Here is a 24,344-nt window from a genome sequence, read left to right as displayed (position 1 = left end):
CTGACATTATATGTAACTTTTTAGATCTTCATAGCAGAAGATCTTGATATCCACCCTCATTTCAGAGCTTGTTATAAGGGGTGTGTCGGAGGAGCAAACTCAGGTCTTAAAATGTATATAGTTGAAATTTCCATTACACACCATGCACATTTATAAATTATATGAAACATGTATTGATCATGGGTTTATTGGTTAAGTGCTGTGGATGCATCCACTGGATCTACTATTTTTCCCTATTTGTAGGGACATCATTTGTGTTCAAATGAGAAGGAACATGCAACATTATTTTGTGGATCCTCATGCACTTGGCATTGTATTTGTTTTTTAGATCATTTAGAGGGGCCTTATTGGGACCCCTACACTTTGAAAGCTTAAAAAAAAAAATGTAAGGCGATCTTACAAAATAAATGGCACGCACAGTATGGGCAAACTTAAAGGCATCCCTTGTGCCAATCAGAAAACCAAGCTACCTGTCTACACACAGCTATACCAGCCTAAACAAAAGATTTTCGTAAATCAGAAGTGACCACCTTACTACCTAGACCTAAGCAAATCAAAACAAAAAAGATTAGCACCATAACACCCTAAACCACCTGTCATCTTTCCTTGTTGATAGGCTCTTTCGCCACAGGCTGACTTCCCATTGAAAATGATTTTAAAACTTGTCGTGATCTGAAGTTTGTTCTTTACTTTTCAAGACAACTTACTTTTTTGTGTGGATTTGCAAGGAGTGAACTTTTGACTTTTTTTTCCATATATAAAATTGTCTACTGGCTGTTGTGAATGTTTCAGATAAGCATTGTTATTATTTGTTTCTTAATTGTTTTGGAGAGTCAGGTTTTGAGGGTGAAGACAGTCATTTGTAGGTTCTGATGTTAACCTTGACAGATTCCTGGAAATACTGGGACTATTGCCAGAACATGTGCGGCTTCAGCAGTTGGACTGCATCTCGTTGAGGTGATTTCATGCTTAAAGACTATTACATTGTTTTTTACTTTGATTGCATGTTTCTCCATGTTCATGATGATTATAGATGCAATCTTTCCTGGTATTTTATGCAAATCTACTAAACTGTAGGTAAAACATTTGTTCTGTTACATCATAAAATTATTGAGTTGTGATGCTGCTTCTTGAATATTGTGATGAACAGCCACTAGGCTTCCCAATTGATGATACAAAACTGAAGCGCGCAGGATTGGACTATTGGCCGTATCCTAGAAGCAGTATTGTGGCTGTTCTTATTTATATCTGTAATCATGGAAAATAGCATATTTATCTTCTAACTTTATTTATGCAATATCTGGTTTACTACACTGTCTCTTTTATAAGGCTTCGCTCTACGCAGATCAGAATGATACATGATGTTGACTGTTAGGTTCTCTTTTATTTTTAATGCTGGTTTATGATTCACAATTTTAAAATGGCCGAGCTCAATTTCCTTAGCAACTGCTGTATATTTGTAATTGTTATGCTGACTTAAGCTATTGTTAGTCATCCTTTATTATTCTATTAGTTTATAAAAGGCTTGCTTTTAGTCTTTCTGAGTGCATGATTGCTTGGAATTGTCTCACAATATTATTCTTAGGAAAAATGCTGTACATTCTCTAACTGGTGTGGCTATTGTGTTCTAGGGTGTGAATATATCAGTCCCGAAAAAGGCCAAATGTAAATCTTTCAAAGTAATAGAAGACAGTTTTTTTGCTAAAACAAGAACAAATAAACCATGTCATAGCCCTCTCAAACTTCTTCTTCTTGCTAGCTAGCTTGACTGTAGGAATTATCTCATAAATCAATCTACTTGAAAAAAGCCAGGTAGCCTGGGAAAGAGATCTTGGAATAGCTATTTAAAGGATTGAAAGATTTTTCTTTCATAATTTATAGTTTCTTTGAGATAACTTATGATGCTATGACAAATGTAAGTTGCTTGTATGTAATATCTTCAGCATAGTAGCATTCAATTTACATGGCATTGTAAAATTATGAAAGGAATTCAATTACTTGGATTTAAAATGTGAAAAACCTGGCAAAAAATTGGGAATGAAATAACAACATACCAATTATAAAAATATAGAGAAAAAATAGATATATGGGGCCTTGATTCAAAGTCTGGGTCATATGACTGGAAAAGTGACCCATTCATTGGGGTGGAGGGCCCCTATCTCCCTATCTGGTTGGGTGGCTGTCATATCCCCGGTCCCGACACCTATACCAATTCATAGAAGATTGTCTTGAACAAGGCTTCACAATCTTCTCTAACCCAACACAACCCAAGAATAAAAATGGCTAAGACTAGTGTATGATCAACATCCTCTTGAGGTGGTGAACCATTAAAAATGGATGGACCAATCAGATTGGTGGACATCAAAAGATCACTCATATGGATATTCAACCTAACTACATTATAAGTAGATGGTGTTACAAACCTTGGAAACCAGGACTTAATTTGGTAAACAAATATCGTGGCAATAAATTGATACACTCTGTGAGATCAATGATGACAGCATGAAGCAAAGGATGTGTGTTGGAGCCTTCTACAAATTATGAGACAACGATTATAAAAAGTTAAAAGTATAAAAAGCTATGAGACAACGATTATGTATTAAGGTGGGGCTATTCCCTATGATAACGATCTCCATAATAAGTAAGCGGTGATCTCTAATAAGCAGTGATGAGTATTCCAACCGATTATATTTCTATTAGAAAGAAGCTATTTTGGTCTAAACAAAATCGACTCCATAAGACATAATACGCAGTGAACCATAAGGAAGGTCAATCGACTTGGTTGAGAAATGCAGTCTAGTTACGATTGAACATCAATACATCTCCAGAAAGCAGCGATTATATTACATAAAATATATACTAAAGAAGCAATGTCTTAAAGACAATGCAAATGACTGTATCAAGGGTAAGGGAAACAGCGAACTAAATTCGAAATGCAGTCTAGTTACGATTGAACATCAATACATCTCCAGAAAGCAGCGATTATATTACATAAAATATATACTAAAGAAGCAATGTCTTAAAGACAATGCAAATGACTGTATCAAGGGTAAGGGAAACAGCGAACTAAATTCGAAATGCAGTCTAGTTACGATTGAACATCAATACATCTCCAGAAAGCAGCGATTATATTACATAAAATATATACTAAAGAAGCAATGTCTTAAAGACAATGCAAATGACTGTATCAAGGGTAAGGGAAACAGCGAACTAAATTCTATGATAAGCAAACACAGGCAGCGATCATGACTGAAAAGAAGTATCGGTTACATTTGGAATAATATGCCAACGATGACTAAAGTAATGTTTACATAGAACGATTTTCATATGAACTAAATATGCAGTGAATATACAGCAAATTACAATAAGCAGCGAGTATCATTAAAGTGCTCACATTGATCCTAAACAGTGATAAATAAACAACAGTGGTTGGAAATTAAGGATCAATTAGTATAAATTAACAATTATTCATGAGGAGGTGCGATTGAGAATAATAAGCCTGATTTGTGTAAGTGGTGAAGAGATGGAATTAAGGAATGGTTTTGTCGAATTCAATCCCCTGAGATATTTAATGAGGATTGATCTCATTTAAAGAGGACCAATTTAAGAAGAAAAGGAAATAAGGGAAGTAAAAAAAGAGGACATAGGAGATAAGGAAAAAAGAATAGGGGAATATCTGCAGTCCCTTTGTCTCGAAAACATTACAGTATGAATATAATGGCCATTGACAACAGCATACGATGGTATTGTTTTTTTTTTAAAGGGGTAAATGCTTTTAACCCGGAGCTATGAACCAGTGGGGCTTGAACCTTGATGGCAATCATATGATGGTATTGTTAGTATAGTTTAATTTGGTTATTATATTTAATGCTATTAATACAATTTGATATGATAAATACAATATGTTACGGCTAGTATAGTACAATGTTGTTATATAATAGGATGCTACTAATCTAATTTAATAACTGTCACACTTGTTTTTGGATTAGATTGTGTGAGCAATTTTTTACCATCAACATTTCGAATCACAATCTGTGATTCATCATCAGGATGCAAGAGAGTTTAAGGAGTTGAAAGTTACTGATATGCAAACTAAGACATGAATAAAAATAAGTTTGAACACGAGGACCGAGGAGAACTAAAGGCCAAAAATAATAAACAAATAAATATAAAATAAAAAAATGAAGGACAAAAAAAGAAGACTAAAGAGCAGCATGAAAAAATTATATGTATGTATGTATGTGCATTTACTTACATACCTATATACAACAATATATATAAATTTATAAATATGAATACAAAAAAGTCAAACAACACAAAAACTACTCCTAACCAAAAATGAAAAAATATAAAAAATATAAAAAGGAAAGGAGGCGACAAAAACTAATATGAAAAACTACAAAAAAAGAGAATGTATATATATGAGAATATATATATACTGTGTCAGAATTCGTCGAATTTCAAGGTAGAAATTCGAAATTCGGCGAACTTCATAAAAATATTAAAAATTCGTTTAAGTTCACCCAAATTTGTACGGAGAAGGCATTGAAGTTTGTTTATTGAAAAACATTTTTTAAATGCAGTGAATATTCGAAACCTAGGGCAACGATTATATACTAGCAATCAAACAGCGATAGCTCTAGTATGAACCACCAAGGAGATCATGGCGGGGAGGTCATGGCAATAGCTCCTATGTGAAGCCGAAGTGTTGCACATCACTAGAATGGAGGACAGAACGAGATGGACGATGTGTACAACCATCGAACAGGTATCTGCAAGCAGGTCTTCCTGTCCGTCGAGCAACTCTTCTCGTCTGGTAACTAAAATCCACGTTATTAAAAGGGGACCATTAATATATTCTAACTATTGAATAGATTTTATTTATTTGTCCTCAAGGAATCAACGTGAATGGGTGGCTATTAAAATACGACCCTATTTTTTATTTTTTATAAAATTTAACATATTAAAACATATAAATATTGTAATATTGTTTAATTTTGTTTTGTTTTTTTCTTATTTAATATATCAATGTTATAGATTAAAACTTAATATTTTAAAATATATTTTTTAGATTTTTTATTATTAATATATATAAAATATAAAAGTTAATATATTAAAATTTATTTATTTTAGTAATTTTATAAAATTATTTATTTATATTAGTTGAATTTAATGTCAAATTTTTTTCCGAATTTTTAGTTTGCCGAATTTCATCCGAATTTCATTGTTGTCGAATTCGAATTCGAACCTTGTGACTTAGTATATATGTATGTATATATATCATATGAAAATACACACACACACACATGTGTGTGTGTGTATTTTCATATGATATATATATATATATATATATATATATATATATATATTTATATATTCTCATATATATACATTCTCTTTTTTTGTAGTTTTTCATATTAGTTTTTGTCGCCTCCTTTCCTTTTTATATTTTTTATATTTTTTCATTTTTGGTTGGGAGTAGTTTTTGTGTTGTTTGACTTTTTTGTATTCATATTTATAAATTTATATATATTGTTGTATGTAGGTAATGCACATACATACATATATATTTTTTCATGTTGCTTTTTAGTCTTCTCTCTTTGTCCTTCATTTTTTGGTTTTATATTTATTATGTTTATTATTTTTGGCCTTTTGTTCTCCTTGGTCCTCGTGTTCACACTTCTCTTTATTGATGTCTTGGTTTGCATATCAGTATCTTTCAACTCCTTAAACTCTCTTGCATCCTGATGATGAATCATAGAGTGTGATTCGAAACGTTGATGGTAAAAGATTGCTCACACAATCTAATCCAGAAACTTGCATACAAGATTAGAATGGATTGTGGAAATCTGTCAGCTTTAACTGTCACACTGTTAATATAATATAATATGTTAATTCAGTCACATATTAATCTAGTAATATTGTTAATCTAATATAATATAAAGATGACAAATAACATAATGATGTAAATAAAATCTGAAGCTCATAAGGTTAGTCAAATCTGATATAATATTGATAATATAGTAATATATTAGCAATATATCACTAATGTAATGATAACAACAAAATGTGGACAATCCACATATAGGACTAAGTAAATATTTGACAATGTAATTTGAGTTATGCCATTAAATTTAATTCTTGACCCATAGATTACAGTGATTTTATTCTTCGTCTTTCTCTAATACTTGCAAAGATAGGGAGTGTGTGGGGGAAAGGCAGAGTAAATCGGTCACATGGCAAAAATCTCCCAAGACAGGTAGAAATCCTTGAGGGAGCCGCATGTAGACTGTCATGCACCCTTGGCACAGTAAATCTTCCATCTTGTAAAGTTTAGTAGGATAGGGAAGAGGAGTCTTATGCAAACTATGGTAAGTAAATCATAACTGAAAGAATCTTAATATTTCATTATTGGCATAAGTAAATGATTGATAGGTATGAATAATATTAGCTATGGTTGGATAATATGGAAAAAAGTCAAATTGTATGAAGGATGAGCTCCTATTCCTAAATCCTAAAATTATTGCTAAATCATGTTTTTAGGGTGAATTTAGGGAGGGTATATCACAGTGGGTGGGGATTGATCCTTCGTCTAGCTCGCTGTGGGGCATCTGGTCAAATATAACTGATATAGAAAAAAAGTTAAAACAAATGTTATACATTATAAAAAATTGCATGGGACTTTTACAAAATTTGTTTTACATTCCTCTTAGAGGGTTTATATTAAAAACATACAACTGACCCTAAACACTAAGTTGCTCTGTAATGGAGTGTTGTGCTCATGTGAAATTTTTTGTATTGTGTACAATTTCAGTTAAAATCTTATCTTTCCATCGAGAGCTAATGTTTCAAAGCTATGTGTTGTTTGTGTTTGTCATTTTTCTTCCATATTTTTGCAGGGATAAGGAAGCAACTTTTAAACACTATTGGCAACACAAATAATGGAATTCAACTGTGAAGAAATACATTGTTTTCCATCACCTTTTGGCAATTTAGTGGATGTCGAGCACCCTAAAAGGCCAATTCTAAGCAAGGAACAAGGATCGGCAAGACAATGACTATAAGAATTTTGATTACATGAGTGAAGTGTCACCCCATAATAAATATCATTTTGAGAAATGTAGTGTGTATAAGACTTTTAGTAGAGTGGAAGTAGAGATGGTAGAACAACCACAAATGGATAAAAATGAGAGGCTGAATTGTTCCAATAATTCCACTTCTTTAAATGGACACAAATTATTTATTTGAAATTTATATCTAAAGTGACAAAACTGGAGTAGAATGTGATATTTTAGAAGATTTATACACAGACATTTCTTAAGTAAACTCAGGAAATTTTCAGGGCAGAGTGTATTGATGTGCCTAAAACCTAGTCACATGCGTAAAGTGTAAAACCTGGTTGTACACTTAACAAAGGATGGCAATTTTTTTGAAGAAGTTGCTTTCACTTGTGAAGGCATGTGTGCCAAGTAATGGGGAAAATGTTATAAAAATGAAAATGACACCCTTTGGTGAATTGTACATTCTTGAAATAGGCACAATGAAAAATAGATTTTTTTGTCAAAAAGCATTGCCATATTCAGGTGTGTGTGAACAGAAACGATGGGATAAAATTTCAATAGTAAAAAAATAGTATATTGGCACACATCTATAGACTAGGCATGTGCCTCACTAAAGTAGAGAAATTTAAAGACAATTAGAGGCAGCAATAGGTGTGTTCCTTATAATACATCTAATTTTTTCACTATTTTTATGTGTTAACATATGCGCACAAAACAAGCATTGGGACACATGGCTAGGGCATCATGCACGTAATTGAAGAGTTTTTGTATTTGCTGACAAAATTCATTTTAGAAACACACTCAAATATTGTATTTAGGTACCTCTAAATATAGGGCTGACTAAGTTGGTATCTTTAAAGAGCCAAGTATGAACAATTTCACGTGCAATATTTAGTTATCATAATAGTGAGCGATAATATCCTTTGCATTTCTTGATATTAGTCAGCTTTAATAGCCATTTGGTCTTCTTGGTGGAGTCATTAGGGCATGCTATTCAAGATAGGGAAGTGTGAAATCATTCTCAATAGTATTTCAATCATCACAAGAACAAACAATGAAAAGTTATCATTACCTTCATTTCCCATTCAAGGTGCTTTAAGGTAATTGAATAAAGGTTGTTATTAAGTGAAGGATGGATGTTAGGGTTTGATAAGAAGGGAGAAATCAACAAAATGTGTTCAAATTCAAAACATCAAAGAGGAATTGCCAAAATGCCAAAGTTTTAGAACTTAGTCAAAGGGTTTGCTAGACTTTGTTGAAACAAATGAAAGCATCATTATAATCAAATCATCCACATATTAAGGAATCTATTTTTAGCGCATGTGTAATGTTTCAAATTTAGTAATTATTGAATTGAGAACTTTTAGCCAGCTTCCGAGTTCTTCCATAGGCTTCTTGGTGTGCTAAGGGTTGGTCATCAGTGACTTTGGTTTATGGCAATGAGCTTAGTTGGCCTCGGTTAATCCAATGATGCTTTTAGAATTAGTTTTCTGACCTTATGTATGCTCTCCAAACTTCTTGGAGGAGCAACTTATTTTTAGTAAGTCACCTGGTTGACTCCAATCGTCATCTCAAGTCTTTGAATCATCTGATATGATCAGAGTATGTTTCTAATGCAGTTTTGGTGCTTTTTGCAACTTGGGTGAGTTATTGAGTCATTAATTAATATTTTACTAATGTTGTCTAATATGGTGAAATAATAGAAGGACATCTTAGTGTAATAACTTATTGGAAAGGTGATTAAGTATTTAAAAGTTTGAATGCTTAGATAAGGGGGCCTTTGCACATGAAATGCTAGTACTATTTAAAAAAGGTCTTTGAGGGGGAAATAAAATGAATTTTTTATATTTTTAAATTGTATAATTCCCTTTAAAAAAGCTATATAAGGAGGTTTTGTCTTATTTTAGAGAGAGATTTGTGAATAATATTGTTACGTTGTTGGAATGAACCTGAGTTTTTTTAAAGTTTCTTGAGGATGAAAACCATTTCGAGGCTGCTGGTTTTGGGGATGAATACCCCCTAGTTTGTTACAGTGGTTTCATATAGGAATCACCATTGAGCTGGAAAGGGAAGTTTCAATTTTGGTTGGAATATTTTGATGTGTTTTGAAACTTTAATATTTCTTCTGTTGTTTGTGGGAGATTTGTTGAAGTTTACAATGACAATTCGGAGATGTTTTGTTGTTATTGGGCCGTACCATTTTGAGGGTAGGTCATACATATACCTGCTGGCCACTTATGTGGGTATCGTCTAGAATTTTAAGGTGTTTTATGATGTTTGGACGCCATATTACTACATCTTCAGGTCGTATAGTTTGATAAGAGGAGGTTGCACTCTTGGGTGACGTATCATATTGAATAGAGATGCCTAGCTTGTTTGAAGACATTCCACTTAAATCTGAGCCATACTTGTGGAGTTATCATTATTATAGGAGGCCATACATGAAATAAACATTGAAATATATGTTCGTGTATTTCCTTTCTTATACTTTAAGTTATTTTTCATGTATATTGTCAAGATGTTTGAGATGGGTTTGAAACCTTTAGGAGTTACTGTGCGAATTCTAGTTTTGGAGGAACTTACAAGTTTACAGACTTTGACAATTTCTAGCAATCAACGGTCTTCAATGTGTGTTCAGTTTTGCTATATCTTTCTAGTATTCATGTTTGGGCAAGTTTTGAAGAGATTTTGTAGTGTTATAAGTGAAGTTGTAGCTTGGGTATGTGTTAGATGTGTGTTGGTGAGATTTTCGGGTATGTTCCGTGCTGCCCAAACCTGTAGTAGCATGTTTTCAGTGCATTTTCAGGCCCACACCAGCCTTCTTATTAATCCAATCAAGGTACCACATTGTTATTTCATCGTTGGGTTGTTGGGTACATGTTATTTGTCACCATTGTGGGGTGTTACAGCTGTTCTTATTTACATCAGCACTTGTTTTTGATTAATTAAGTAGGGAAAGGGTCCCGATCCCATATAGAAAACAACAGATCAACGCATCAACCAACAGAAACAACTAACAGCCTAGAAACAGCCAGAAGCTGCAAATATAGCAATAAGCACAAACAGAACCCTCCCTTAATTAACCAAAATTATTCTGCATAATCTAACTTTTTCAACAAGCATCTGCCCATTAACCTTAAAACTATACTAACAGTATACCATCTAGCCATAATCAAAATCCAGCACTTGGGCTTAAATAAAGGCTTAGGACTTAAACATAAAGTCTTAGTATCTAAAGAATCCATAATCAAACTACAAACATCATCTGAACTTATACCACTAATAAGGCCTAGAAGCCACCACTAGTCTATAATCAAAAAAGAAAACAACATAAAGAATTAATTCTTGGGGCCAGAGATGAACCCCTAGTTCTTTGATAGCTTTGGCAAATTAGTCTTCCAATTTACTTGTAAAGAGATGTAGCCATTGGTGTGGTCCTCTTTATCCTTTCGATTCCTTGCATCATTTTTGAGCTTTATCTTTAACTTTGTCTTGAAACCACGCTCATCACCGCCTTTCACATAATACTATTAGTGATAATAGTAAGAGTGTTCATAGCATTTTCAAGTTGATTTTTGAAAACTCTGAACTCCTCCCCCCTAGTTTCCACATCCTTCAATTTGACCTACTAGTTCGCCACTTGGACTTTTAGGCTTGCAACCAAGTCACCACCCTTATTTCCCTCATTTTCAATCTCCTGGAATTCCTCTTTTCTAGTATTGTTTCCTTTTTCATCTAAGAACTCAATAACTTGCTCCAGTTGAACCTCCTTAGGTTCTTCCTCTTCTTCAAAGGCAACATTATCTCGACCCACATCCTCAGTCTCTGCTTTTGGCTCATTGTTACCTTCATACTCTGATTCTTCACTGTTATCCTTAGCTTCCGGTAAAAACTCCTCATCCGAAGGAGCTTCGATTTTTTTTTGCTTTCGATTGCCCTTTTTCTTTATTATCTTTCTCCTTCAGTCTAGCCGATCGACACCCACCAAGGCTAGTATCCAGTTTAATAGTCCCCTACATATTGTTCTCCTCATCTTTGTTTTCTTGGTTTGGGTCTTCAACATCAATAATAATGCTTTTGGATTTGGTGGATTTAGAGTCTAATTTCCTGGCCTTAAGGTTATCCGTTTTAGCAACAAAAGACCTCCTTCTTTCGAAGGTGACTTTAAAGTTTTTAGATTTTTTGTTTCTTTAGTAGACACAATAGGGTTTTTGCTAGTCTTGCATTTTTTCTTCCCAGAGCCAGAAGGTTTTTGAGGGGAGTGGGGCTTACTCTCAATCAATTCAATTTTGACCAAGCTATTGATATTGAAAGGGTTAACATTTTGGGTTAGCAATCTCTTACGTTGTGGACTCATGGTAAACACATGCTTGTACAAAGCCAAGATTAGACCCTGATGCAAAGGAGGCAGTGCCCCATTTTCAATGTTTTGACACAAAGAAGTGAATAGATAAATAGGCATATTTATATGCTCCTTGTGCCTAATGTAATTCAAAATGGGGAAGTCGTAACCGTGGACAGTGGTGTACCTACCCTCTAGGGTAAAATATCTCATAACATGATAGCTAACAAGAGCCTAATGAGGAGGGAGATTGGATCTGTCATACCCATTTTGCAATCTTCACGGTTTCTCGCCCTTTTCAAAAAATTTGTTGATGAATTGTTTTAATCCCTTGAACTCTTCCTCTTCACAACCTTTAAATCTTCATAGTGGAGACTTGTCACTTCAACAATTAATTGTGGAGTCACCTTAAACTTAATACTCCCAATAGATACCTCGCCATTCAATCAGGAGTTGTAGAACTTTGAGGTAAGAGTACTATTGTACCCCTGCATGACTTTGAAGAAGGGAACCAGACTAGCATTATCAAAGAGCTTCCAAAGATCTTTGTTTTGTTTTAGTGTATCTATATTTGTTGGCTCCAACCTCTTCGTAGAACCACCCATGTAATCTTCTGTGGCTCTATCCTTAACACTAAAAACCCATAACTTTCTGCAATACTTTAGATAACCAGAATTGAGTTCAGCTGTTAGAGAAATACAAGTCTGCCCCTTAGATATTTTAGCCTGACCCTTCCTTTTTTGAGAAATGATATACATGGTACTTGACACCCAATTTTCACATGTTGCAAGATTAATTATGGTTACAACATCATTCCTAACATATCCCTTACTTATACGGTCATCATCGCAAATGCACATAAGAGAATTTGCATTAAATAAGTTTCTATTTTAGGAATTTAAAAAATTATTTGTCACCATGTCTTTGTCACTTGTGTCAATATGACACCCCATAAAATTCTTTAATCTTGTCATCATTAATAGGTAACAAATATAATGCTCAACTTGAGCCATGAATAAAATATTTAATTTGAATTCATAGATTGACATAGTTGCAGTCTTTCTTTAGTCAGGATTTCCTTTAGCCTTTTAGGACATTGATTATGATTCATATAGATCCATCTGTTATGACTTAGGGCCAGATTGAACGTCTCCTCCACAACTTTATTACTTTCCCTGAACACATGTAGCACTTTGGATTGAAGTAAACTGATAAGTAAGGTCTTACTTTCTTCCATTGTTCTTCTTATTTCCCAAGGAGCAGCAACTTCTCCATCTAAAATAAAAACAATTAATTTAGAATCACCTTCCAAAACAATTTTTTGAGAATTCAACTCCTTTAATCTTTTCAAACCCCACCAAGCAGCAACTGTTTCTGCCCTATTATTAGAATTTAGAACCCACTCCCAAATTGCTGCCATCGCTTTCTATTAACTTCCCTTTGCTGTCCCTAATAACTCCGCCTGCATCGGATTGTTACATCCCTCTCTCAAACAATGGTTTTATTTTGAATGACACAAATGTGTGTATGGCCAAACATTGATATTTTAATACCTTTATATGTGGACGAGTGATTGTAAGTATAATTTTGTTACATCCCTCTCTCAAACAATGGTTTTATTTTGAATGACACAAATGTGTGTATGGCCAAACATTGATATTTTAATACCTTTATATGTGGACGAGTGATTGTAAGTATAAAACTGATAATTAGACATGAATGATTATTTTGACAGCGTCGATCTTTTCTTTATATTTATATATGAATGATGAGAAGATAAGATCGGTCTAACCATTTTCATGTAACCTAGTGAATGTAGGATAAGCAACACCCTCAAGGAGGAGGGAGAGTATCATCAAGGAGAGGATTGCAGACTTTGGAAGAGACCAAACTTGCCATCAAGCCCCGAGTCTTAAGATAGGTTGTTTAGTAGTTGGTCATCACTTTGGTCTTTTAGGTGCTCGTCTCGCCTTGTTAGACAGTAGGTGGTCGGATTTACCCTTTTATCATCTTTGAGAGTGTGTTGTCTTCTTGAGCTTAATAATTTAATATACATATTTAATTGAATTGTTGTTAATTATCTAATGGATAACCATATTAATTATATGTTCATACATACATACATACATACATACATACATACATACATACATGTCTGTATGTATATGTATATCCAGATATGAGTATATAAAGCATACTTACGTACTTATATATATGCATATATGTATACCTACATTCCAAGTCATTATGAAGTGATGTATTTATAAATATATTTATATGCATGCAGACGGAAGTATGAAATACTGTCATAACCCCTCTTTGGACATGGGATTAAATAAAGACAATAATTAAAACATTTATTAATTAACATTTAATAATATTGAAAAATCGTCTCACTTATGAGACTTCATGATTTTCCTTTAATATATGATTATTAATATTTATTATTTGTTATGATTATTATTTATTATTATTGTTTTATTTTAATGTAACGTTCATATTTCAATTATTAATATTATATTAACTATTAAAGAAGTTTTACCATTAAAACATAAAATAGATATATTGAATATATTACACCTACCATTTGGAAAAAATATTAATCGTCTTAAGTACCTTAGGAATTGGAATGGATGCACCCTTCCCTTCTATCCTTAGATCGCATCCCTTTGTTAAGGATTAGTCAAACTTGCTTAATGACATCTTTCCATGAACACTTGTTTATACAAATCATACGTTTTTATTCTTAATCACTGCTGATTAGCGTTGTCTTTAAAGATCGTATTAATCACCATTCTTTAATCGGCCTTGATCATTATCTTGTTAACAGTTGTCTAAAGGATTGATCATTTGGTAGCAAATCATTCTTATATACAAATCACACCCTTCTCTAATTGCTGGCACTTAACTATCCTTAATTGTGTCTTTTAGAGTATGTCCATTAGTTGAATACTCTATATCACACCCCTTTGATATATTCTTGACAGATTTGTCTGAGTATTGGCTAAAGTTGATTGCTGCTTATTGCATTTCCTTTATCAAACATTGGTTACTCATCCCATAACAAATACCCTTAGTACATTCTTTGTGATTATTACTATTTGTTATCTTTATTTGTGTCTAATCGATGCCTTTGTCATCTTTATCTTCATAGGCGATCAATAGACGATTTTAGTGGATGCCGATATTATTATACTTGGTCTTGGTAATTCGCATGCTTGGATGCGAATCGTAGTCTTTGACTTGTCGTTGAGTAATTATTCATTTTTTCATATCACTCTACATAGCTAATTGTATTTCCAGGTATGAAGATTATGTGTCAATATGATTAATGGTATGAATACCGTATTTGAAGATGACTGACAATGGTTGTGTTAATTGAGATGTATCAATAGTTTTCATCCAACTCTACTTTTACAACCCCGTCTTTTTAAGAGGCTTCTCGGAACCGAAGGATCATGTAATGTCCCTTTTGAAAGATAACCTTTCAGACTATCGTGCCTTATATTGGAAGCATACCGAAATAATACGCTATATACTAATCACTAAGATTGCGATTTATGAAATAACAAATAATCTTTAGTGTACAATCGATTAGTTTAATGAAAGGATGTATTTTCCTTATGAAGCGACACAAGACGGAAGGGACATATCTCTTAGTATTAGCCTACCCTATCAATTTGCAAGCTATAAGAAGACTATCGATCTCTCTCAATGGCGGGGGATGGATTGTGTTTATATCTTATTTCTTATTCCAGTTTGGAAGAGCTCGAAGTGAGGAAGGCGAAAGGCCCATAATCAGGGCAGATATATGAAGAAGACTTCAGCAGATCTATGAATACTTGGTGAAGCAGATTATGAAGGATTCAGGGATAGATTTGATGGTCAATATTGAAACATATCTGTAAAGAGTTCTCGGAGACTTGGAGCAGACCAAATAGCAGATTTATAATTTCAACAACGATAGAATAAACAAATGAAGATGACATTAAGGTCTAAATAACGGTGTATCCCCGTTGGGGACATTAAAAATACATACTCATACGTGAATGTATATTTACATATATACTTTCTTAATGATTAAAGCATTTAAAGGAATTATGATATCGGCTAATAAGTCGAAGCTTGATTATTTAATGATATTTAGAAGTGGGCAGAGACATAACTCTCACCGCCTCTGGAGGTTGGCATACATGAATCACTAACAAGGTGGATTACATTTTTCTTGTAGCGGTTTCTTTGTCTTGCGATCAGGAGAGAATTTATTATGGTGAAGGAAAGACTCTTGCCCCTCAGTATTCACCTGATATACGTTGCATCAAGGGAGGGGGGAACTAGTTGTTTTCCAGTTAGTAATGTCTGCGAGGAGAATGTTAATCTCTTTGCTATGCATTCATAATCGCAGATGCTAATATCATCGGCTTATTCTTGCTTGCAACCATAACACCTTATAGCTATTACTCATCAGATTTCCTTGCTATACATTCTTATCATCGCCATTCTTGCTCGATACTATCAATGTCTGTCTGTTCATATCGCAGCACAGTTTAGGAGAAACGTGGTTTGTCTTGAGGGGATACGCAAGGAGTTAAAGAGACAGTTCATTAAGAAGTGCCGAAACATTGTCAGCATCGCCGAACTTCAGGCATGTTAATTTCCTCTCAGTCTATGATGAATTCGCTAGCATCAATTTTGTCCGGCAGTTGTTAATAATGATTTTAATATTTGTACGTGCTTATTCAAGAATAGTGTGTTATTTAGTGATTATTCTATCATCTTAAAGAAAGTTCTAATAGCAGAACAAAGTTTTGATTCTATACTGGTTAATGGTATGACAAAGCAGAGAGTTCATAGTCTCTACACTAATTGAAAACTTAATCAAGATATATATATGTGTGTGTGTGTGTGTGTGTGTGTGTATTATATATGTGTATACGTATATAATATGTATATATACATACACATACACATACACATACACACATATATATCTGCTGTGCGGATCATCGTTGTTGCATTAATATCTTTACGTATTGAGTGTTTATTTAGTTAAACATTGAATCTAGTTTTTGAACAATCCTCTGAATCAATGCAGATGAGGGAGTCTCTCATCAAGTAGATTCAAGTCTAAAGCTATAAGATAAAGATGGCTAATCTGATTAACAATGAACTGTTCTTAGCTTAAAATAACTCAACGGGATTTAATTCTTTGTTGCAATTGAGATGATTCTTAGCAAAATCTTTGTTGACCGTGGATCAATAGGAACCGAAATTACAGTAGAGGCTGTACTATATGCGTCATTTATCTTAAGGGTCATATAGACTGTTATTGATTGTTGTCAAGAAAGTAAGGTTTTTTAATGGTAACCTTTTGGGTCAGTTGCACCTATTGTTGAGATACCTATATGTTGAATGAACTCTAGAGTGATGAAGTCAAGTAAGGGTGGTGAAGTTTGATAGCACTTGTGTGCATGATTAATGAAACCTTTGCCAAGGTGGTGCTGCTTAAGCATGCGATCGTCAGTTCACAAGAACTAGATACACCTACTAGTTAGATGGTCATACTAGTTATGGGGTACTGTTGATGTGTTTTTTATGCACATGCGAACACATAATAAAATACCCAGAGGTATCTTATCCTCTCTTGATTAAAGTTTCCCGATTGCTGAAGATCTCGCCGAAGGATCAGTCAGAGTAACTCCAAGGTTTTGTTATGTAGGATCTCTACGTGTGGATAAGCTCTTCGTGGTATGATGTGATTTTGCTGGAATCACAAGGGGACTTACACTTGATGACTGGACATCTGATTTGCTTTGAATGTTGCTGGAACACAAGATTTCACTAGTCTAGATTTTGAAAAAAAAGGAAAAGGATGAGGGCAAGGAAAGGATCTAATTCTGACACTAAGAATGTAGGAGCAATGAATAACCTTTGATGAAATTCTAACCAGTGTTCCACAGGCGTTGGGGACAGGGGGACGAGGGGGATGCATTTCCGGGACGGGGGGACCAAGGGCCTAAATTTGGGGACGGCAAGGGGACGGCGGGGGGGACGGCGGCGGGGGGGGTGGCGGGGTGGTGGTGCTCATATCTATACATATAGTACTTGAAAAACTAGTTTTGAAAAGATGTATAACAGTATAACAGTATAAGAATTAGATTTCAAATGAAACTATAGGAAATACCAAGATTACTTAGATTAGTAATACTAATTGCTAAATGCTAAATAAAATTTGACAAATGAAATTGTCTTATTGGAGATTTCTCATTTCTATCATATGAATATTGAAAAAGGAAAACGAAAATACGAATATCTGATGCCATTGCAAAGTCTATAATAATAAAGATGATTACATAATTCATCATTACAATGAGTAGCCAAATACAAATACGTGTAGCAATAGCATTACAAAAGAGACTAGAGTCAAAGACAAAATGACAAAACTCAAAATGTAGCTAATGGAGGCCTCTAATCATCTGCGAACTCCTCCTCACTGGAACTGCTGGACTCTTGAAGATCAAGGTCCCTCAAGCTCACACCAGCTAGCCCTGTATCTGAAGTGGTAGGATCATCCTCATCAATCTGTGAAGGCTCCTCTGGCTCTACATCCCATCGTGCCGCTGAACTCTCCTTGTACACAAGTGTCTTGCAGTCTATGAGATGCAAAGCACTGTGTACAGCCACAAGCTTCTCTGCTCTCTTAGAGGTAAGTCTGTTCCTCTTAAGAGAGTGGATGAAGCTATATGTAGACCAGTTCCTCTCAGCAGCTGAAGAACTGGAAACCTGGGATAGCAGACGGATGGCTAGAGTGGTGGTCAAAGATTTTGGGCCATGACAAGTCCACCACAAAAGTGGGTCCTCTTGTGCCATAGTGTCTATATCCATCTTTGCTGCATCTGAATAACCTCTAAGAGTGGCAAATCTTCCCCACTCAGTGCGCATTGTGCCGGCATCTCTGGAATCAAACATCTTCTCTATGCACCTAAAGAAAGCCGCCTTCACCTCATCATCCTCAGTCGGTGTCATTCTACCCGGTCTAGCCTTGTACCACTTAGGATTCAAGGCAAAGGCAGCCATATGCAAAGGAGTGTTCAACTTGTCCCATCTACTTTGAATGATAGGCCGGATTTGCTCATTGTAGAATGCTAGAGAGGGGTCCTTCACTCGCACAGCAGCCCTCATTTGGTCAAGCATAGAGTCAATGCACTCATACACCTCTCCAAGGTTAGGTGCATCCCCATCCCCATATTTGATCACCTGGAATACTGGAGAAATGATGGAGACAATGTATTTCGCATCAGTCCAAAACACATCACTCTTCACTATCTCCTTCACCCTTCTCCCCTGCTCTGTCTTGGCCTCAGCCCACCTATTCCACTCATTAGTCATAACCATGAGTTGCAATGCCTCTTGCAACTCAATCATTCTCTCCAAGAGAATGAAATAGGATGCATATCTAGTCTCAACTAGTTTCAAGAACTCCTTCGCGAAGGTCCTGAAGAGTGCATGTGAAGTGTGGTGGTTGCAGATAAACATCTGCACATCTCTTGCATCGGTGACCACTCCTCTAATCCAGTCAATCTTCCCCATGTCCTTGAGTGCATTGTTCATGGCATGCACACAACATGGGGTCCACCAAATGTGTCTATAGGCTTCCTCAACGAGTCTCCCTGCTGCTCTACACACATAGGCTGCATCTGTCACTACTTGGACCACATTTTGTGGCCCAACCTCCTCAATAGCCTCTCTGAGGACCTGAAACTGCAAATCAACATCTTTACGATGCCCTATACAATCAACTGCTCTAAGGAAGTATGGGCCCTTTGCACATGTGACCATGACGTTGATGAGTGGACGATGTCTAATGTTCGTCCACCCATCCATAACTATGCTGCACCCCGATGCCACCCAACATGCCTTCATCTTCTCCATCAAAATATTGATCTTGGAATAGCTTTTATCCAAGATTGAGGTCCTCATTTTCGTCTCCCCTGGTGGCACATAAGATGGTCCTCCCTTGGCCACCATATCCATCATCTTCCTATAATAAGGAGACCGTGTAACATGAAATGGAATGCCATTGGCAAAGAAGAAATTGCCAATGGATTCATCTATCTCATCTCTCAGCTGCACATTAAACATATCAGCAATGGGGTTGCTCTGTGGTGTATGCAACCTACGTTTCCCAGCCCTGGCAACAGTAGAAGTGGAAGTAGATGGAGATCCAAACATCATTCCTCCCGCCTGCGAAGCATGAGAAGTATGTGGCACTGGCACATTTTGCTTGTCGTGAAGTGATGCCCTAGCAGACAAAGTAGTAGGCATTGAAATATTTGTGTCATCTGGAACCCCCCAAAGCCTGTTAAACTCAATTTTGTACTGTATATTTTTGGGTTCCTCCAAAAACTTACAATGTTTCACGCCTTTTCCTCTCCAAAACAGAAAGTGTGCATTCACCCTACTAATGCTACCGAACCATTCTCTGTCACAAATATTGCCCTTCCACTTCCTTGTTCCCCCACTTGAATGTGATGCAGTGCCTTGTACTAATATTCGTGAAGCAAACTGTTTTAGAGGAGACTTAGGATCAAAATGACCCCTAGCATATGGTGCCAACAACTCTGAAGGGCAACCTGTACTAGTTGGTGCACTTGCCATAGAACTAGATTGGGCTCCAGGATCAGCCCCATGGTCACCCCCCTCATTTTCAGGTTCATATTCTGAATCATTCTCACTATGAGAATGGATTTCCATGTCATCTTCACTCATGCCTTGGGAGCTCATTGTGAAATTGACACTGCATTTCACAAAATAAAAATAAAAATAAAATCAGCCTTGTTTGACAATATATTTTTAAATTTTTTTCCTATTCATCTCAAAATGAGATTTGATGTTGAATCTTGAGGGCAAAATGATGCCCTCAAGATTCAACATCAAATCTCATTTTGAGTCTTGAGATGAATAGGGAAAAAAAAACCAAAAATGACATAGAACAATGAAAATTAGAAAGTAAAACAAAAAAAAAACAAGAAGTTGAAAAACCCTACCTTGTGCTTGAAAAATCTCTCCAAAATGTAGAAGAATTCTTCTTCTTCCTCTTCTTCTTGCTTCTTCTAGCTCCTATCACGCTTGCAATCACTTTTCTCACCCCTTCAATCAATCTTCTGCAAGTATTTCCTCCTCTTCAAGTTGCTGGAAAAAAAATCAGTTTTCCAAAATGAGAGTGAAATCCAAAATAAACATACTTTTGTGTTGTTTTGGGGGGTAGGGTGGGGCCCACGTCCAATTAGGGTTACCCCTTAACCCCCCCCAAAAGGCACATGTTTTTAAAAAACTTTAAAAAGTGTCTTTTTTCGCGTGGGAACGTGGGAGACGCTTGGGCGTCTCGCAGGAGACGCCCAGACGTCTCCACGTCTCCCTGGGAGACGCGGAGACGTGGGGACGTCTCCACGTCCCGGCGGCGTTTGGGTGGCGGTGGCGGGACGGCGAGGGACGTCGCGTCCTCGTCTCCCCGTCCCCAAGACGTCTCTGACGGGGGGACGCGCCCAAAAAGGGGGGGGACGCGTCCCCGTGGAACACTGACTCTAACTAAGTCTTGTTTTGACATCCTAGGGCCATCTCGATAAGGTTAGTGCGATCTTCGGAGGAAAGCTTTATGATGTTCATATCATCGCTACAGGCATAGACACCATCAGGCTGATGCATATCAGTGAAGAAGCAACAATTGAAGTTAAGCTTAAGTTGAATGATTCTAGTTGACTACACAAGGCAAGTCTGCAATCAACAAACTGCTAGTAGTATGGATAAACAAATTTCACCATCAATCAAACACATTTCTTCCATTCATCTAATAACATGAAATCAAATCTGAGAAGTATAAAGACCATGCAATTTGTTGAATCGACCCATAGATTTCACCATTTCTTCAATGAAGTTTACAAGTCTTTTACAACAACATCTTTGCAACAATCCTTGCCTTCTCTTTCTATTCTACTCTAATTGCTATTCACTATTAACTAACTATTCACCTTCTAACTATTGACTAACTATTATTAGCCTTTACAAATGAGGAGCCAGGGCTTATATAGTGCTCACAATACAATTCAATGGCCCAGATCAATTTGAGATCAATGGCCGAGATTTTACAATAAAAACCCTAATTAGGGTTTGTTACAACAAACTCAATTCTGGCCAATGAAATAATTGCATTATTTGGACACGTCTTCTCTGGAATATTCGACCAATGGATAACCGGGGTAGGTACATCGAAGTTTGTGTCATCTTTGATGAGTCCGGTACATTGAATCTGGACACTCTGAGGTGGACCAATCCGACTGGAGGAGTGATGACTGGGACGCCACCTTGTCTGACACTTGCAACTTGGTTGATGTTCAATTTGATGATGCTGAGAAACTAACTTTAATTAACTCTTCTGAGACTATCTGCTTCTCCAATGGACCCTTGCTTTAACCTCCTTTGTCTTTGATGTGCAGGATGGATGGTGTACCTTTCCTTCAAATGCTGGATTGGAAGTCCTTGATGATGCTGGACTGGAGGAGGCTGTCCTTGTCTTGGCCTGGTCTTCTTTCAACTGCAAGACAAACCAAAAGATGATTAACGACACATAATAAGTTCATTTCAACATAGTATTTTACACCTTAAATCATCAACAAAAGATATTAAAATGAAGCTTGCTCAAGATTCTCCCCAAGGACAGGCCCTATAAGAATTTTGCCCTGGACCCTCTGGAAGGGTCAGGAGCGAAATTTGCATTCCTGGCCAATTTAGACCTTTTTTCAACATTACCTCACAACTAGCCCTTTGTCTAGCCCGAACAAGGTGAAAAATAGAAGTTTCAAAAGATTTCGCCCTGGACCCTTTGAAAGGGTCAGGAGCGAATTTTGTATTCCAGGATGATTCTATCACTTGTATACTCCAAAACTCCTCCCAAGGCAAACATATGATGGTTTTCCTTCCTCCAGCGCCCAGGGACCCTCGCCTTGACCTCTATCATGAGCAAATTGAGTGAAATTGTGAATTTCGCTCTGGACCCTCTGGAAGGGTCAATAGCGAAAATCCTGTTTTAGGCTTATTCCTCCATCTTCTTCACTTTCAATTTATCTTGCAAGGCTTAAATAATCTCCCTCCAGTCTTTTCATGCCTTAGGAATCAAAATTTTGTCTTGACACAAAGGGGAAACAGTGATTTTGAAGAATTTTGCTTTGGACCCTTTGGAAGGGTCAGGAGCAAAATTCACTTTTTGCTTGCCTCACTAAATTTCACTTTCTTCACTTCACTTCATCTGGACTCCCTCATATTGAATCCACTTCTCAACTTGGCAACATTGGTTTCATCTTCACAAGGCCTAAAAAGTCAAATTCGCTCAAAAACCTAGCCAGGGATAGGACCTATCTAGAATTTCGCTTTGGACCCTTTGGAAGGGTCAGGAGCGAAATTCTCATTTCAGCTCAAAATTCACACTTTTGATGGTCAAACATCTTTCCAAGGTATTCCAAATAGCTTCTCTCACCCTAGTCTAGGCCTGACTTAGCACAAAATTTGGAGAAAAGGATGGTTTTAGTGTTTTTCGCTCTGGACCCTTTGGAAGGGTCAGGAGCGAATTTCTTGTTTTGAGCTCATTTCTTCATATTTGATGACTCTTGGCAATTCAAGGACATGCCTAAGGACACCTCTAATCTTGATCCACACTAAACTTGGCATAAATTTAAGGGAAAATATAGGTTTTGCACAATTTCGCCTTGGACCCTTTGGAAGGGTGAGGAGCGAATTTCACCTTTTGCTTGTTTATCCTCACTCAATTCCATTCTTTTCACTTTGTTTACTTGGACTCTCATCCTTGGATCCCTCTCCCATGCTTGCAACATTTTATTTGATCTCAAAATGACTAGAAAAGAGAATTTCTTTAGAAATCATGGCCAGGGACAGGACCTATAATGAATTTCACCCTGGACCCTTTGGAAGGGTCAGGAGCGAAATTCTTCCTCTAGCCTAAAATCATCATTTTTGGAGACAAAAATCCATTCAAGGGCAATCTCAAGGGCTTATATCATCTTTGTCCAGGCTTGGCTTGGCACAAATGTGAAAGGAATAGGTGGATTTTAGAATTTCGCTCTGGACCCTTTGGAAGGGTCAAGAGCGAAATTCTTGATTTGGCTCAATTCCTTCAATTTCAATGATTCCTAGCAACTTGAAGTTACTCCTAAGGACCTCTCCCATCTTAATTCACCTTAGTCTGCAATTGCCTCGGCATATAATTGAGGAAAAAAGGTGGTCTATTGAAATTTCGCCCTGGACCCTTTGGAAGGGTCAGGAGTGAAAATCATGATTTGGGCTTGTTTGTTCAATTTTCAAACTTTCAATCTCATTTGGGAGCAAACATAGATCATTCTTCATCTAAGGAGCAAGGTTTCAAGCTAAAACAAGGGAGCAAATGAAGTATATAATGAATTTCGCTCTGGACCCTTTGGAAGGGTCAGGAGCGAAATTCTCTTTTAGGCTAAAATCTTGATCTTCAAAACCATCCAACTCCATCTCAAGGCAAAAACATACTAATTTATCTTCCAACGTGCCTTAGAGACCAACACTTAGTCAAAATTAGAAAGGAAATGAGAGCTACAAAGATTTTCGCTTTGGACCCTTTGGAAGGGTCAGGAGCGAAATTCACCTTTTGGGTTTGATCCTTGACTTTTCCAACTCTCATCCTCTTTGGGAGGCAAACATAGATCCTTCCTCATGCATCTCCACCTTGGTCCTGACTCTTGCTAAAAGAAAAATGAGTGTTTTCAAGAATTTCGCTTTGGACCCTTTGGAAGGGTCAGGAGCGAAATTTGACATTTTGGTCTCTTTGTCAGGATCATTTTATGGAATATAACATTTAAGTATAAGAAAGAAGAAAGATTATACTTTAAGCTATATTCCAT

At 36.2% G+C, this 24,344-nt stretch overlaps 1 protein-coding gene across 2 annotated transcripts in view; it reads left to right on the top strand.

The window, feature by feature from the left end:
- Window positions 1–24,344, top strand: part of LOC131061062 (uncharacterized) — a 165,279-nt gene that overhangs the window by 63,568 nt on the left and 77,367 nt on the right. For both annotated transcript variants that reach the window (XM_057994563.2, XM_057994562.2), the window contains exons 3-4: window positions 889–957; window positions 1,151–1,209. In XM_057994563.2, the coding sequence (XP_057850546.2) occupies window positions 889–957; window positions 1,151–1,209 (128 nt within the window). The remainder of the gene's footprint in view (window positions 1–888; window positions 958–1,150; window positions 1,210–24,344) is intronic.

Source organism: Cryptomeria japonica, chromosome 4, assembly GCF_030272615.1.
Source record: "Cryptomeria japonica chromosome 4, Sugi_1.0, whole genome shotgun sequence".
Taxonomy (NCBI): Eukaryota; Viridiplantae; Streptophyta; class Pinopsida; order Cupressales; family Cupressaceae; genus Cryptomeria; species Cryptomeria japonica.
Note: the sequence above shows the minus strand (reverse complement) of the source record. Positions and strands in the feature narration are given on the sequence as shown.